This window comes from Rhinichthys klamathensis, unplaced genomic scaffold, assembly GCF_029890125.1.
Source record: "Rhinichthys klamathensis goyatoka isolate OS25496 unplaced genomic scaffold, OSU_Roscu_1.1 h1tg000311l_1, whole genome shotgun sequence".
NCBI classification, from domain to species: Eukaryota; Metazoa; Chordata; class Actinopteri; order Cypriniformes; family Leuciscidae; genus Rhinichthys; species Rhinichthys klamathensis.
This window is the reverse complement of record NW_026606829.1, coordinates 2,714,290-2,731,931: the sequence shown is the minus strand read 5'-3', so window position 1 is coordinate 2,731,931 and position 17,642 is coordinate 2,714,290. Positions and strand designations below refer to the sequence as shown.

The following is a 17,642-nucleotide window of genomic DNA, read 5'->3' as shown; positions in this document are numbered from 1 at the left end:
GGATTTTTTTTCAGGGGGGGGGGCTAACACTGCTAGTGTTGCGGAGCGGGCGTGTTACGGATACGTGGTGTAATTTTTTAGCAATCAAAAAGCATGTCTAATTAACTGAAATAGTGTATTATGAATTATTAAACGTATACAACATTTAAAAAAAAAAATATATGAAAAATTTCACACTAATTCTGTGTTGTGTTTTTTCTGGTAATAAAATGAAGACATAAAACACAAATTTTATCATTTATCATCAATTTTAATCATATGAAATTAAATAAACTTTTTGTCAAATAACGTGCTGCACAATGAGCTTTACTGTTAAAATTAAAACATGGATTATTCCTTAAATTCAGTTTTGATGATAATTTATTTGGATTAGTGTTAGTGTATTATTACATTGGGACATATCTAAATTCTACTGTACAACGGTAATATATCTCTGTCAAGTTAAACCGAACTTTTATTTTGACGGGTTGCCGTGAAGACCTTTTGAGTTTGTGTGTTTGTCATAATGATAGTTTTTCTCAAATGAAGCGGTGAAATGATCACGAAGTGACTTTCGGAGTGGATCTAGAGCCTAGAGAGGAAGTTTATGCATTTGTGTCTTCATATAGGCAAAAAAACAGCGCAAGCGTCACACGTGCTTCAGTGTGTGTGTGTGTGTGTGTGTGTGTGTGTGTGTGTGTGTGGTAAATGAAACTGCGCGTCGGCGGCACCATTCATTCACACAGAACAAGCAGGATTCGTATTTAAATTGTCTTTGTGGTTTAATATCCACACACACTTGTCTACATCGCGATTTGATTTCAAGTGTAACGTTATACTGAACTGCTTTCTATTTATTCCTCAAAAGATTGACAAATTCCATGAAATTCCGCGTTATACAGTAAATTTCTTTTTTATGACTGGATTTCGTCAGCAATTTAGGGGGGGCGGGGGGTCGTTTTGGGGGGGCGGGCCGCCCCCCCAAAACAATGGTAGGGGAAACACTGGTGTTCGTTGTAAAGAGTACCAAATTGAACAAAACAATTTAACTGCAAAATTTGAATTTATGAATACGGTATCCTCGGTATCGCAAAATCCATATCATGGCACAACATAATACCGGTATTCACGTTCCTACCGGTATAGCGCCCACCCCTACACTACCGTTCAAATGTCTGCGGCCAATACTTTTTTAAAAAGAAATTAATACTTTTATTCAGCAAGGATGAATTGAATTGATCAATAGTTTCAGTAAAGACATTTTTGTTACAAAATATTTTTTACTTGAAATAAATGCTGATGTTTTGAACTTGCTACTCAAAAAACACAAAAATATTAGTTTCCAAAAAAAAATTAAGCAACAACCGTTTTCAGCATTGATAATAAAAAAAAACTTTTTTGGGGGGCACCAAATCAGCATATTATAATGATTTCTACAGGATCATGTGACACTGAAAACTGCTGAAAATGTAGCTTTGCAATCACAGGAATGAATAACATTTAAAATAGAAAACAGTTAAACTGTGCTCACATTTCACAGCATTACTTTTTTTTTTTTTTACTGTTTTGGATTAAATGCAGCTTTGGTGAACAAGAGATTTCTTTCAAAAACGACCCCAAACTTTTGTGCAGGCAATGCAATCTGTCATCCATATACATACATATGGTAGAGCTTGGCAATTAGGCTAGCTTTTAAAAATTAAACATTAAAAATCTATACGGTTTTACACTTTTGACAGTATTCTGACAGTCGTATGAAACTTTGTGGTCCAAAAAACTAAATATAAAAGGTAATGGAAAAAAAAGATCACAATATTGATTATTACAAAATCCTAATTTATATTGAGAATATTTGACATTTTACTGTACTAGAAGGCACTGAATAATAATGTAAAATTATTAAGATTAATTAATTACGTACATCATTGCCCCACATGGTGAGCTGGATGACTCTGCCGGACATGTCCATCAATTGGATGTTTCTCTTGGAAACCTCACGACTGTTCTTGGTTGTGATGCGCATCACATCTTCTGTGTTTTTACATACTCCGATCACATCTGTAAACACATGCGCCACACAGGTTTACAACACTGCTACTCCCACAAATTTACCAACAGCAAATAGCTATTGGGAACACTCATCCAAAATGTAATTCCACAACACCCGTCAACGCTCCATTGCAGCGCGCCATCTTAATCCTCTCACATCAGACGCCGTTATGAATCATTTAGCTGCCATTAGGAGCGTTTCACAAATCACTGCCAGCACCTGACTCAAATCTCGGATAAGAAAAATGCCTGCCGCACCTAGACATGCTCTGACTGCTATTACCATAATTAGAGGCATGCTTATTGACTCTTCAGTCTACCAGTGACAGCATCTTTCTCCTCTGGTTCTGCTAGAGCCCGACAGGGACACAAAGTCAATCTGCGCCACAGGCCATTACTGTCATAAGCATTATTAATATTGCGTTCATCATCAACGTTATAATTACCACAACCTCCTGGGCCTCAACACATTTGTTACGCAGAGCCATGCTACTGTCTCCACAGCAGTTAATTATTAAAATGCTGGTTATTGATGATGCCAATCGCACAGGGCAGGGGGAGATGCTCACCTACGATGGTGTCTTTCTCCCGGGACTCCAGGTCAGCAATAGAAATAAACTCGCACTGCAGCATGGGGACATCATGGCTGTCCTCACAAGGGATGATGCTTGTCTCTCCATTGAGAGTCATCTCATAGTCATTCTTAAGTGAAGAGAACTGTTTGTTAGCAATCTTCAGGGTGCCTTTGGAGATGTAGTAGACCTGACGACAACAAGAGAGAAAGAAAATCAGGTCACGTGATCAACAGCTGTTGCGACCTTACATTGCTTAGCCCCACATTATTTGATAACAGCTAACAATTGAGAAGTAGGCCTTACTTTTCCCTGCTCGATGAGTGAGTAGAATTTATCCACCTCGTTATTAAACCCAGTTGCTCTGATCTCCCCCTATAATAAACAAAGCGAGATGTCATTGCAAATTAATACTCTTACAAGTTTCTGATCTGCTGATAAATGCTTACGCTTTCATCCACTAGCTCCATGGAGAAAAGCTTCCCGTCTCCCCTGGAGTTACTCCATGTGCGGATGGCACTCTTGTTGGTGACCCGAGCTCTAACAGTCCACCTAAAGAAAACGCACTCTTATGATCTATGCACAACACAATGTGATATGCAAAGGTCAATTGGACTGAAAAGAGGGAAGTTCAGGAGTGTGGATGTGAAATTTAGACTGACTTTGACTGGTATGGATTGAGGCTGGCAATAGGCACAACTTTAGAGCTGCCTCCAGGGGTGTTGGGGGCAGCCATGGGCTTTTTCCCGAAGCTCTGAGCGGGAGGTCTGTTCATTGAACCTAATGAGAGTAGAGGAGAAAACAACAGATCATCACAAAGAACTAAAACAGAGTCACAAGATAATCAAGATAAAATAGACTGGAACTTTGCATTTATGACATGTTGTCGTGAAAAACACCTCTAAAACAATCTTCGGTGACAATCTTTTAAGTGTGAATTAAAACGGCTGTTTAACACAGCTTGAAAATCCTCACTGAAGTTAAAAATCTCACCAAGAAGATTAAACTGTGCCAAAAATACATGAAATTAAGAAGCCTTCAAATGCTTAAATAAAAAAAATGGGTATATACATGTTAAAGGGAATGAAATAAAGACTTTCTACTAGAGATGCAACAATGCTAAATTTCTCAGCCAATACCAACAGTTTGATTTTCTCAAGGAGGATGCTGTAGAATACTAATGCAAGTAGGGGTGTGCAAAAAAATCGATTCACATTTGAATCGCGATTCAATCTTTACCGATTCAGAATCGATTCATAGAATTCCAAAAATCGATTCATATATTTTTTTTTAATGGCGTGCACGGGCGGAGTGGCAATCGGGTGAGTCGGGACTTTTACCGGTGGTCCGGTAGTGTTTCGAGGCCGCGATCGAGGGCCGGTCTGATAAATAGTTACATTGCAAGTTCTTGCCGCCCGCTGGTCAAACTGTGCAGCCTTTCTGATCAACCCGTAAATAAATGCATCGATCCGAAGATCTTATGTTTGAGTTCTGTAGATCTTTTGCCAAGCGTGTCAGATGTTACGGGTTCTAAACCGCACTCGTATAGTTTTTTCTCTCTCTCATCAAAACCGAATATGTTCATCACGTTTGTGTGCATTTTATTTTGTGATTTTCACCGGAGTCTCCACAACGGCGATAGATTGAAGCGCGCGTCCGAGTGAAGACTGCGTCGCGAGCCACAGAGAACACTCACGCAGTCTCATGAAAGTGCGTATCAATACCACGAATGTTATTTCTCGTGCCATTTATACGCCCAAAATGGTTTTTGCGTGTATATGCTACGCACTGAAAACCCCTTGGGTAGGATTAAGGGGGAGGGGGGAGGGGGATGCGTGTGTATTACACGCCATAAAGTGCGTATCATATGCACGCGAAAACTGCGTATCATATACACGCAACAACTATTTTTGGCGTATAAATGGCGCGAGAAATAACATTCGTGGTATTGATATGCACTTTCATGAGATCGGGCTGGAACACTGTATCCATGACACATAGCAGCGGCAACGAGCGCTCAGCTTGCACTGGATCTAAACAAATCAATCTAACCATAGATGTTACCAGTAGCGGTGGCTTTTGTTAAATCTATTTAAAATAATTTCGCATGGGTTCTATGATATTAGTATATATTTTTAGGAAGTTCAATGTGTCCAGTCGAGTTCACATTTCAACAGTCAACCTGGTAGCTGAAGTAGTCCTTAAACCACATATCTATAATTGTTTGTTTGATCGGACTACAGCACTTAAAGCTAAATGTAAAAGCTTTTTATTTAGGTAAGTTTTATTTTAAACTTGAATTGAATGTATTTGAAAGCTGGCCAAAGCTTGGCACTTTGCACTTTTTAGTTGCAAAAGTTTTTATTTTTGTATGAAGACATATAGCCTAAAGTAATATCAAACTACATGTACATTGTGTCTACTGCAATCAATCACATAGGAAAAAGTAAACTACATTTATATACGGCGAATCGTTTTTTGAATCGAGAATCGTTTTTGAATCGAAAATCGATTTTGAATCGAATCTTGAGACAAAAAAATCGGTATCGAATCGAATCGTGACATTTTCTGAATCGTGCACCCCTAAATGCAAGTGTAGCGTAAACTATACAGGGAACCCTCTCACTTGATACATTACTTTATAAGAGGTTAAAATTAACAACAGAACCCAAACTTTTATATTCTGCTAACTGCTTTAATCATTTATTTTCAGATATAATAATCATACACAAATAAATACCAAAATATTTGCATACAACTCAGTTGCATGTGTAGTTTTTGTAAACACTTGTCTTAATGACAATTTCAAAACAAACATACATATTTTTTAACAAACATAATAAACAGTAAATAAGCTCCTCTATAGTGCTTTTTTATAGCTAACTAACAAACTAAACATTGGAAAACTTTCCTGCGGTAAATGCAACATCAAGTGACATTGTTCACAAGCTGTTTTATTGAGATCTTTCCACGGTTGAAACACAGATTGAAGAATTAAATGAGACATGATACTAGGGCTGACTTCTAATAGTCGAGGATTCGACGATTCGATTCGGAGAGGTCTGATTCGACTGTGAACCTCATAGTCGAATAGTAGGGTAGTGTTATGTAACCAATAGGGGTGTGACGGTTATTATATAACCGTGAGACCGACGGTTATAGTTGAACACCGTCATTAGAACTCTATAACCGCCAAAACCGTACTATTCAAATATTTTTTACAAAAAAAATTTATCATAGAGAATGTTGAAATACTAATATCATCTTACGAGGGAAGCGGAGGCGGAGTTAGAGGTGCGTCGGAGGCTGAGTGCTGGAGATGATTCGGGAGAGGTCTGTGCACCTTTACCGATCAGAGCGCGCGCTGACACGGAGTAAAGCCTTGTTTATACTCGACGCGTCCGCACGAGCGCAAAGGTGCGCACGGCAAAAAATGACGCGTTGGGTGCGCAAGACCGGCAAGACCCCATTTCTCTTGGCTGTGTGCACAGCTTTTTTTGTAACAGCGCGCGCGACACCGCATCCGAGGATGAACGACTTCAAGCCGAATCTGCCCGAGCATGTAGGCTACGTCTCACCGCACCGGCTCGCAGTTTGCGCGTCTAAATTGCAAAGTTCATTGCAAAGTTTTTTTGTTAAGGTTTTGTTTACTGTGTGTGATTTATTTAAAACAAAGCACGTTCATTGCAACGTTTTTTTTTTGTTAAGGATTCATTTAATGGAAAGCACATTCACTTCTAGTTGTCTTGCTGTTCATTTTAAATAAACGTAGAGCGAGTTGTCCTATAACAGACGGACAGTTATTCAACCGAACGTCTAGCTGCTATCTAAAAAAAAAAAAGGTTCGACTATCAGTCGACTACGGCAAAATCTAACGAATCAGATTCGACTATGAAAATCCTTAGTCGAAAACAGCCCTACATGATACAGATTTTGGTAAGTTATACTGTATCTTTTAATATACCTTCTGATGTTCAAACATGTTTTTTCGTGTTATAACTTGTATTAAAGGGATAGTTCACTTTGAAATTAATTTTTGGTATGTTTTAGCTTACCTCAAAGGCATCCAAGATGTAGGTGTCTTTGTTTCCGCAATAGTTTCAATTTTGATATTTTTAGGTCAAACCGTTCTTGTCTGTCAGTCATATAATGCAGGTCTATGGTCACCACCTCAAAGAGCATGCACAGAGAAGTCCAAATTAAACATGATTTAATGACTCGTAAATGTAAGTACACATTGATGGCCTAAGACACAAAACGAGCGGTTTGTGTGAGAAAACGAACCGTATTTATATCGTTTTTACCTCTTGTAACCACAGCCACGACCAAGGGATCTGAGGGCGCGGGCGCTTCGGTCTGCGCAAGCGCCGGAAGTGATCTCTCGCGCGTGTACGTCACTCATTGTTTACACAGAGATTTCGGAAGTGTTACCTTTCACTGTGAAGATCTAAACATATTTAGATATACAGGAAATCGCAATGGAAGACGATTTCGATATATCAACAGACAACGTTGAATTTTTCACAACCATATTTAGATCACTTCCGGCGCTTGCGCAGACCGAAGCGCCCGCGCCCTCAGATCACTTGGACGTGGCTGTGGTTACAAGAGGTAAAAACGATATAAATACTGTTCGTTTTCTCACACAAACCGCTCGTTTTGTGTCTTAGGCCATCAATGTGTACTTACATTTACGAGTCATTAAATCATGTTTAATTTGGACTTCTCTGTGCATGCTCTTTGAGGTGGTGACCATAGACCTGCATTATATGACTGACAGACCAGAACGGTTTGACTTAAAAATATCAAAATTGAAACTACTGCGGAAACAAAGACACCTACATCTTGGATGCCCTTGAGGTAAGCTAAAACATACCAAAAAAAATTCAAAGTGAACTATCCCCTTAAAGTGGAAGAAATTACTCGTGCTCCACGCCGCTGTGCGGCGTTACAGCAATCTGTCACTTCACATTTAAGAGCATCAAAACTCAAAAACATCACAAAAAAAATTTATTGTTTGAATATTATGATAAAATGGACAGAATTTGAAAGCTGAGACGTTGTTTCTTATCAGAAGTTACAAAGCACAAAACTCTTTGCGATTTTTGGATGGAAGTAATACACTACAAATAATATTTGGTGTAGGGAAAAAACTTGGCAACCCTGGCTTGAACTGATTGTGATTCAAAGGTTTAATATGGTTTCTACTTTACTCCCAGTATTCCATGTTTCAAACTGATGCTTTAAAGTGTTTTTTTTATTTTTTATTAACAGGTTGTTTGTCAGTTCACCTTAGAAAACCGTTGGTCAGTGTTTATTTTCAAATCAGTTACCATAGTGAATTTTAAGACATCACTACGTAACACTGCACTGTGTACACCTATGTGTATCTTGAAAATGTGTCAGCTTTCAACTAAAATATTTTAGTAACTATATGGCTATAATCTATAATAATAATATAAAATCTGATAATTTAGCAATTCAGAACTTCATAACACAGCAGTCAGCTAATGCATTACAGCTCAGTAGCACTGTATGTTAATGTAAACATTTGAGGGGTTTTAAACAAACATCTACACTAAATAAATTAAATATATATTTGTGTTCATTTCTTTACCATCACTTCCATTCTGAGACTGTAATGGACGTACAGATGGAGATGGAGCTGGAGCTGTACTCTGTTGTGCCCTCGACTGACCTACAAAAAAAAACATGCCAGGAACATTAAACATTTGATCAAATTAAATCCCTCTAGACAAGGTTACAGACATGCATCAATGCTCAAATGAAACTGTTTACTAGACATCCCACCCTGCAAAAATTTCAGGGAGATATATACAGACCAAAATTGAGTGTATAAAATAGTCTCAAACATCCATTTCATTACAAACGTACTTGTTTATTTTAGCACTTCTGTCAGTGAAACAACACACTACAGACATTAAACTAATGGTAACACAAATAATAAAATAAAGTTAACTATTAAATAAAAAAAACATTTGTTTTTTATTTCCCCACAAAGATAGCTGCGTCGTCAATCATATATAGCACTCTGCGCTCTGAGAGGGATGTGGGACACGAGCAGGACAGAGATCATCTCTTGTCTAATATCTTCATGTCTTTGGAACCCGATGTTCCAAAGCCACTGACACTTGTTGAAAAAAGTCTGAAAAGAAAATGTCATCTTCCGCATGTGCAAGACATTTAGGCAATATTTGATGCTGCACTGTCAGAGAAAGCAAAACCAAATCAGCACCGTATAAAATGTGCTATACAAATAAACTTGACATGCCTTATCAAGTCTAACAAGCACAATCAGTGCTATATAGATTTGACATCCAAGAAACAGGGTCTGTCCTACAGCCTTTTTCTACTTTTTTCTACAGTGAAGGATGTGAATATCGTAATTAAATGTAAACGAAAGGAAGAAACTAATAACCCACTGCGGAAATGGGAGATTTGAGAGTGAGGATTTGGGAAAAGAAACAAGAGATTTCATGTCCAGTGGATTAACTAATGAATTAAACAAATTTTTTGGAAAATCAGGTGACCAGATTGCAAAACAATACAAAGCTGACAAATGGCTTAAACTTATGGCCTTGTGTACCTCTCTCACTCAGCACAAATCCAGATGTTTCCATGTGTGTGATGTAACATTTAATTTCACAAAGTAAAAGAACATTTAAAAAAATAATAAATAAATAAAAATTGGCGCTCTACCACCATGGTGGGGCAGTTGTCAAGTTAACCGGTATAGCCCTAGTCACAGGAGACGCAAATGAAATGCATAATACCAGGTGTAAACGGTAATGCCTCTTGACTGACCACCTGTGATCAGATTACTGAAAACACACATTAATACCAGGTTGAAACCACCTCACTCGATTGCTGGGATATTCTACATAATTTGCGAGCATCAGGGAGCCGCTATCAATTTGCGGGAGACTCCAGGATGTCTGCTTTATATGAGCAAAAAAAAAATGAAGTTTCCATTAAATTTGACATGGGTCAAATGTACTCTCTCACCCTCTACATAAGGAGTTGGGTCTCCAATTTTTCCTGGCATCTGGTCGGCAGACTTGAGTACTTCCATGTCCAGTATAACCACCACACGTCTGTGTAGAACAAACACAAAAGCTCAATAATATGCATTAATGAAAATATACTACTGTTCAAATGTTTGAGGTTAGTAAGATTTTTTGATAGAAATTAACACTTTTATTGCGCAAGAATGCATTAAATTTCCCAAAGGTATTCATAATGTTACAAAAGATTTCCATTTAACATCAATACTGTTTCTTTCTATTCTTCAAAATATCCTGAAAAAAAAAATGCATCCAGATTTCCACAAAATATTATGCAGCACAACTGTTTTCAACATTGATAGTAAGAAATGTTTCTTGAGCAGCAAATCATCATATTAGAATGATTTCTGAAGGATCATGTGACACTGAAGACTGGAGTAATGATGCTGAAAATACAGCTTTGCTATCAGGAATAAATTACATTTTTAAACATTTTAAAATAGTAAACAGTTATTACTATATTTCATAATATTGTTTTACTGTATTTTTTATCAAATAAATGCTGCATTGGTGAGCATAAGAGACTTCTTACAAAAACATTAAACAAATCTAACTGCTCCCAAACTTCTAAATAGTAGTGTAAACAAAGCAGAGAGCCACAGAGAAATTTGCTAATAACAACAACTGTTAGAAACAAAAAAAAATCAGATCAAGACCTGGAGACGAATGCTTACCGTCCATCCTTGAGAACATTAGTGACGCTCCTTTTCAGCATACACACACAGTTAGAGGCCAACTGGTTTTGCTCAGCCATGGGATTGAGCTGTGTGGAGAGCATGAATGCTGCATGCAGGGGACAAACAATATTAAAAAATACATGGTTTAGGACTGCCTTTCTCATATTTGCATGTTTTAGAAAACCTGGGGTTTACATCCCAATGACATGAGCAAAAGACTACTTTAACAAATATCACTTACTCGTACCTTTAAAGTCACACTGCTTATCCAAATTATCTCAAATAGACCATTCAACTTTCAAACACATAAGCACCGAACATGGACATTTAAATGCTTATGCAACAAAAGTATTAGAGAAATATATGGCTTTGGTGCTGATGATCAATAAGCAAACAGACGTTTCAAGACAACATCCAAAAAAACATGCTCCTGCTGCACATGAAAATTACTATGTATTTTAAGGACAGACACCAAATGAAATACACAAATTTGATCAAACTTACAGGACATAGTGTGCAGCCCATCACTCATCATGAGACGGAAACGGGATAGGCCATTTCCCCCATCAATCTTGCGGATGTTCTGGAGAGAATATTCAACATTTTACAGTCTAATACTAAAGATAACTAGAATGGAAATAAATGGTCTGGTGTATTAAAGAAACACAAGTGTAAACTTTCAGAAGCTAATAAAAACATTAAATTACTAAAAACACTGATAAAGAAGGCAAGACTTTTTAAGGTTTAACTTGTTAACATGAACTAAAATTTAAAAATTATTCTACAGCATTTATTCATCTTAGTTAATGTTTATCTCAATATTTACTTAAACATTTTTTAAGATTAAAAGTTGTGTCTGTTAACATTTGTTAATGCACTGAACTAACATATATTGAGATTATTGCTCATATATTGCTCATTGTTACATGCATTAACTAATGTTAAAAAATGAGACCTTATTAAAATACATTATTTTATGCATTAATTTAATTAAATTTATACATTAACATTTTATTCCCCTTAGAAATCACAGAATCTGATAATTGTCATTGTCTACAATATTGGTCTTCACGTCACCATCCCTAGAATATAAGGTGATGTAACAAAATAACTTTAATAACTTGTAAACAGTGTGCAATGAATTGACAGTTACCACACATTGAAGAACAGGGTTGCTGACTTCAACTCCTTTAGTCAGGGACTGGGGGGAAAAAACAAGTACACAATCCAACACTTACTCTCATATAAATCAGATCAACAATATTAGTGAATTCAGATATCTGACTTATTCCACACACATTCAAAACTCGGGGGAAGAAACCCGACCACATGATGAACCATTTTCCATCTACAATGACTGAGACTGTTGTTATATGTTCTGCTCAGTATCCGCTGCTGCAATCGCATTTAACGGATTAACGTTAACGTTATATAAAAACTCTTGGGTCTCTGCATTGCGTCGACACGTTTCATCCTCGAATTTAACCTTGTTACAGTTCACACATATAATTATCGAAAAGGGTGAGTAGAATAAACAGAAGGCAATGGTAAAAGTTGTTATCTCACTGTCACAGTCCGAAACCGAAGAAAATCTTGCTGGCTAACTCACTTAGCAAGCTTTGGTCTGCAACGGTTGAAATAATGCTGCGGTCTTATTCTTACCTCAATTGCCCCTTCTGACAGTCTAACAGTCATGTTTTCACAAAAATATGGCGAACGAAAGATTAAATGTTGTATTGACAAAAGATCACAACCGTCTCTGGTCCTCAGCACTTTCCTGTATCCTCGCGCCAACTCACACCAAACGCGCGAAAGTGCGACTCGCGATGACGCGTTTCCCGTTTCGATCTACTTCCGCTAAACGTCAAAAATAAATATAACAGACGAGCCTAATGTTTCTTGAAGCGGACTAGTTTTATTCCTTTTTTGATTCAGTAAGTTTTGCGAGTCTGAAAAATATTTTAATAAGTGTGTTTTGAGGTTGTGAACTATTTAATGTGGCTAATGTTTTTTTATTTAAAACAAATTTTGTAACAAACAGTTGTATTCAATGCCACAAGAGCAATTCACAGTCACATTATTGACAACATTAACTGCCAGACATTAGCTCCCTCTTTTTGTTGTATCAAAATATTTATGTATAATTTAATTTAAAAATAAGAGCCATGTACAGTTTGGTATTTTCTTAATAAACTAAATAATTGCAGGTTTTTTACATTCCAAAATGTCGTTCTGAAAATAAAAAAGCATATCAAAAACATACATTTCATACACCCCAGTTTTATGTTAAAATAGGTTTCTACATCCTTTCAAAATAATGATATAACAAATGCACAATCGTTTCTTTTTTTCCAGTCCACAATGTGCTCTGTTTAAAGCGGATAACTGTGATAAATCATATGATGTATTATAATTAAAAAAAAATTCATTTGAATTTAAAAGAATGTTGTTTCCCCTGCAGCATACTATAAAACTGACACTCAACAAACCTACTTTGTGTTCAGTCATGTGACAAATACAATTTAATTGATCAAAAACAGTTGATTATTGAATTGTGTGCAGTACATTTTTACCAGTATTTATAAAAAAATAGTAATAATCTGAAGCACGTTTGTAAAATCGCATAAAATGCTGAAATGTGATTTCTCTGTTAGTAGAACAGATTGTTATGTTATCGTACCTGAAACAAGGCAATATTTCACTAAAATAAAATAAAATCAAAATGATAAGGTTTTCAATAACATAAGAGTGAGTAAACAATTTTCATTTTTGGGAGAACTATTAACCCTTTAAATAAATACACTTATGAGGCACTTAGGAATTTCTGTTAAAATGTCTTTAATTTAAAAAAATCATGACTTTTTAACAAGATTAGCAAGGACATTCATAACAACATTAATTCACATAGGGGGAGTAATTTCAAATTATCTTATAGACCTCAATGTACTTTTACAAAATATGTCCTTAATTTGCTTCCCAGTGGGGACCAACTATGCAGTCAACAATCACTTATGGACTCATTCTGCTAAAAGTATGAAAACTACTTTGGATGAACTTCAAAAGATACTGGCTTGTCATTAGTTTTATCTGAATTTCCAGGGTTTGTGACCACAGTGGATGCTCCAGGGTTTGGGTTGGAAATTACTCCCAGAAAAAATGGCGTTTGACTCAAGTCATCCATTAGGGCAAAGAAAAATGGCTGATTGACAGTAAATGAAGGGTTGGAACGTGAGATGACCACACTTGTTGCTGCCGCTGCCTCTGCCCCTTCTTCGTTTATCTCAATACTGGACATATGCTGCACACTGGACACAAACAAGGGGCCCTCTGAGATGCGGTCCAGCTTCGGGTGACTAAATAGCATTCCTAGACCTGGACAGTAGAATAATATATTTGTTAGCACACATAAATGGAAGAAATATTAAAATGACTGTGAATCCAAAGTGATCTCCTTGATCATGAGGTAACTGAAAATACAGTAGATAGTATAGATGCTCATAGCTGGTTAAACTATATTTGCCACTAACGAGTCATAATGTGCATGCACTGGATTCAAGACATCTTACCCATGCTTGTCATGGCCTCTTGGAGGTCCTGGTTGAAATCAAGTTTGAATTTTGGGAGTTTGACTTGCATGTTTCTTTCTCGTGGTAATCGAATATACAGATCTGAGATATTGAGCTTAGCTGCAATGGCTGACACATTCACATGTCCAGATGTTGGCATTACCACTAGTAGACTCCTGTCGCCTTTAAAGGGGAATCGAGCAACCTGCAGAGGTCAAAGCGGAAGAAAAGGTGAGGAAAAGAGATTTAATCAGTGCTATTTATGAAGTAGCATCTTAAAGGCAGTAACCTGGGCATCCAGCTCATGGTGGGTGAAAACGCTGAGAGGATACTTTGGCCCAAGCATCATGTCCACATTAACAATCTGGTTTTCATCTATGTAGAAGAGCTCAGTTGAGGTGAAATGAGGGTCAAAGCGGGTGAGCCACTCTCCTGTCAGAGAGAAAATAAGACTTGGATTATATGGTCCTTTTTTGATTTACACTTGTGAAATAACAAGGGAACGATAATGCAACGGATCTGAGTAATGTGAAACCTCTGATGTGACTCACTGAAGCACAAGAGGAAATTGCTAAATACTTGCTGGTAACAGGTGTTTGTTCTGACCTTTGTAGTGCATAGCATTGATCAGCATCATAACAGTGCTGGGAGGAACACTGGACAGAAACTCTGAGATGTGCCCATTTGTGGCTTTCTTAACCCATTCATTGATCTCATTAACATCAGTCAAAGTGGCCGGCTCTGAGTCATACAGTTTCTGAGAATCTTCCATGAACTCCTGTTTTGCTTTAAATCCTGAGGGGAAGAAAAGAAAAAACATTCATAGCTTTGCATAGTAATTAATTGTTCCTCAAATATCAACTAAGATTCAGTCCCCCAAAAAATGCCCAATCCTAACAAATGGGGAAAAAAAATCAAATAACCTATTTGCTAAGATTTGACAAGCTAAATTATGACATTGGGCTGCTCAGGACTCAAGTTTTCCATATGTCCATGGTTTAAAATACGATTCATTTTTTAACTATCTATCTTTTTAGCTTTTAAAACTACTAAACTAAAACTTAAAACTATTTCAAACTTAAAACCTTCAAACTTAAAGCTGTTAAAACTATTTTAAACTTTCTGGCTTTCTCAAGCCAACATCAAAATTGGTTTATAGACTTTTCAATCTAGTTTTAAATAAATTAATATATCTTGAATGTACATATTAAATATGTAAATGTGTGAACTTCAGGAGAAATTACTTCATAAATGCACTAATAATGCATAATACACATGATTTTAAGTGACCTAAATATACACACACAAAAACTTTTGGGGGCCACTGTATAGACCTGCATGCAATTGCTGACAATGTATATGTTTTGTGTAAGCTACATGTGCGTGTCTCTCACCAGTTTGCAGATAGATGCGGCTGGCGAATGACAGGCTCCTTTTGCGGAAGTTGCGCAGGAGGCTACTGAGTGCAGTGTGGTAGCAGGGCAGTGCGTCTGCATGCAGGTGGTGTAGAAGCAGCTCTTCCGTCTCATTTGTTGCTCCTGAGATTCAAATAAACAACAAGATTGTCTCAGTGTTTTTAATATGTATGCATGCAAAAACAGAACAGAAACCAAAACATTTTGCTATTCTATGAGTTTTTTGTTTTTATTGTAAATTTCAAACTTACCCAGCTCTAGCTGTGAGAGTGCAACGGACAAGCTAAGAGGGGAAATGATGAGATTGGGCTGCTCAGGACTAGGCTTCAGGTTTTCCAGGAACCAAAGGCCAAGCTTCATAATGCCATTGCCTATGGTCCATTTAATCTGTTGGCTAGACATTTCCCCATCACAGAGCGAATCAAGGTCCTCCTCAGAGGAGCCCTCTTTCGAGGGAACCGTGGCTGAAGGATCTGCTTCCAGGCCATCTGGAGTACCCGTGTGTGCTTCTGTTACGGTGGGGTCAAGAGTGCCTTTCAAATCCTAAAAGGGGACAATGCGATTGGAGTGTCAAATGTCTAAACATGTGTATACCCTTAAGGATGAGCACTGAGCATTGTGGGTTCTTACTGATATGGGTTTACTTGGCATCAGTGGGATGAGAGGAATTACAGGATCCCTTCCATCCTCTGGTTCAATCGCATCTTCCTGCAGTGAAAAGGAGCAATTCATGGCATTTCATTGGAAAAAAATAATTTTAAAATAAAAAATAAAATAAGATCTGTTGAGTGCTTTACCGTCCAGCCTTGCTTGGCATAACAGAGGAGGAGGAATGCCAGAAAACACAAGTTCATGTTCTAAAAGATTGTCTAAAAACCAAAGAACAGAACAACAAAGTATTTGGATTTTTTTTTTCATTGATCACTGGTCATTTGTTCAAAGGTACTCTTAAGTTTTACATATTATTATGGATAAAATACACATTACATCCATAAATACAAATTTTGGGATCTATTGTTAAGATGTTAACACAAGAAGCACCCTCACACATATCATTTATTGATGACAGAAAATATTTTCAAAATAATTCCTGTAGGTCTTCCTCACTTGCACAGAAATCCATAATCCAGCAACTGGCATTAAAATCTGGCAATAAATTACAAATATAGACGTGAACTGATTAACAGCCCCAATTTCAGGTGGATTATTTTTAAATTCACAGATTGTCGAATAATCAATAAATGCTTAACATGGCTAAAGGTCTGTCAGCTGTTGCATAATTCCAGGGTTAAGCCTTTTAATTTTGTTTAAAGCTACAGGTTAAAATAAATTGAGATCACAGGAAAAAAATATATACACCTATATATAGCCTATATATATATAGCCTATATATATATATATATAAAAAATAAAAATAGATATGGAAATGTTAGCATTTTACCACTGATACTCCTCTTGTGCACACAAAATTTGTATTTTCAAAAACGCTTTTTATCAAAACATTCTTATGGGAATTAAATGATTATTAATTTAGTATACTTCAACGATACACAAAGATGAAATGTACATGTTTACTAACCCAAAGAGCTGGCAACAGAATCAACTTCTATATTTCAACACATCCTCTTCCAAATACATTGCAAACAACTATTTACAGAGAAAATGTATACAAGACAACAAACAAAACTGTGTGCTTACCGCGCAAATCTCCAGTTGTGGGATCCAGCCCTGATATAGGAAAGAAACGCACAAAATAGGCAATGGGAAAATTCTTGGCTTGGGGGTTGGCACTCTCCGAGCAGGCAGTTACATTTCAACTTTCATTGATCTTTACCTCATATAGTCTTAGTACCTACCTCTTCATAGATGTAAATATTGAGAGACCTTGGGGTCAAACATCAAACTCGAGTGTGTAGATTTGTGGATCTGTGAAGTATGAATAGAGTATAAACTAAACTGGTACTGTATAGTTTGCTGAGCTGCTGACAGTGAATGTCAGACACTGAGTTTGAGTAAACATGCTGCATAAGAAAAACTGCACATAAATGAGAAGGAGATGACAAGTCAGCTCTGCCAATGCTGATATTAATAAAGACTGTTATTGGATAGAGAGGGCTTTTATATTGCTTTTTTATATGCCACAAAAACAAACCAGTGGCATCTGCCAAGATCTCCAAATTGAGAGCAGTTGAAAAGCAGTGCGTTGCAAACAATCAAATGGACTTTGTCCTATCAGAATAACCTCTCTGGTGGGTGCTCTGGTTCTAAGCACGAAAATCTACAGAGCGAACCGGACAAC

General features: G+C 37.0%; 2 protein-coding genes across 2 annotated transcripts in view; both read right to left on the bottom strand.

The window, feature by feature from the left end:
- Nucleotides 1-12,186, bottom strand: part of rpa1 (replication protein A1) — a 55,060-nt gene extending 42,874 nt beyond the window's left edge. The window contains exons 1-11 of the mRNA XM_056271075.1: nt 12,025-12,186; nt 11,516-11,563; nt 10,867-10,945; nt 10,360-10,468; nt 9,627-9,715; nt 8,218-8,298; nt 3,263-3,380; nt 3,050-3,152; nt 2,907-2,975; nt 2,598-2,790; nt 1,901-2,037 (exon numbers count right to left, since the gene is read on the bottom strand). Coding sequence (XP_056127050.1) covers nt 1,901-2,037; nt 2,598-2,790; nt 2,907-2,975; nt 3,050-3,152; nt 3,263-3,380; nt 8,218-8,298; nt 9,627-9,715; nt 10,360-10,468; nt 10,867-10,945; nt 11,516-11,563; nt 12,025-12,057 — 1,059 coding nt within the window. The 5' untranslated portion in view covers nt 12,058-12,186. The remainder of the gene's footprint in view (nt 1-1,900; nt 2,038-2,597; nt 2,791-2,906; nt 2,976-3,049; nt 3,153-3,262; nt 3,381-8,217; nt 8,299-9,626; nt 9,716-10,359; nt 10,469-10,866; nt 10,946-11,515; nt 11,564-12,024) is intronic.
- Nucleotides 12,187-13,276: 1,090 nt separating this feature from the next.
- serpinf2b (serpin peptidase inhibitor, clade F (alpha-2 antiplasmin, pigment epithelium derived factor), member 2b) lies at nt 13,277-17,169 on the bottom strand. Its single transcript, XM_056271081.1, has 9 exons — nt 17,042-17,169; nt 16,141-16,212; nt 15,974-16,051; nt 15,595-15,886; nt 15,323-15,466; nt 14,535-14,723; nt 14,218-14,360; nt 13,929-14,133; nt 13,277-13,734 (listed from the first exon to the last, which is right to left on the bottom strand). Exons 2-9 carry the CDS (start codon nt 16,195-16,197, stop codon nt 13,403-13,405), a joined length of 1,440 nt encoding a protein of 479 aa, XP_056127056.1. The 5' UTR covers nt 16,198-16,212; nt 17,042-17,169; the 3' UTR covers nt 13,277-13,402.
- Nucleotides 17,170-17,642: the final 473 nt, after the last annotated feature.

Excerpts from the sequence above, each read along its gene's own strand:
- serpinf2b (XM_056271081.1), bottom strand. The coding sequence starts at position 16,197 with ATGAACTTGTGTTTTCTGGCATTCCTCCTCCTCTGTTATGCCAAGCAA. Across the intron at positions 16,052-16,140 it reads ATGCCAAGCAAGGCTGGACG|GAAGATGCGATTGAACCAGA; the intron begins GTAAAGCACTCA and ends TTTTCACTGCAG. Across the intron at positions 15,887-15,973 it reads TGCCAAGTAAACCCATATCA|GATTTGAAAGGCACTCTTGA; the intron begins GTAAGAACCCAC and ends GTCCCCTTTTAG.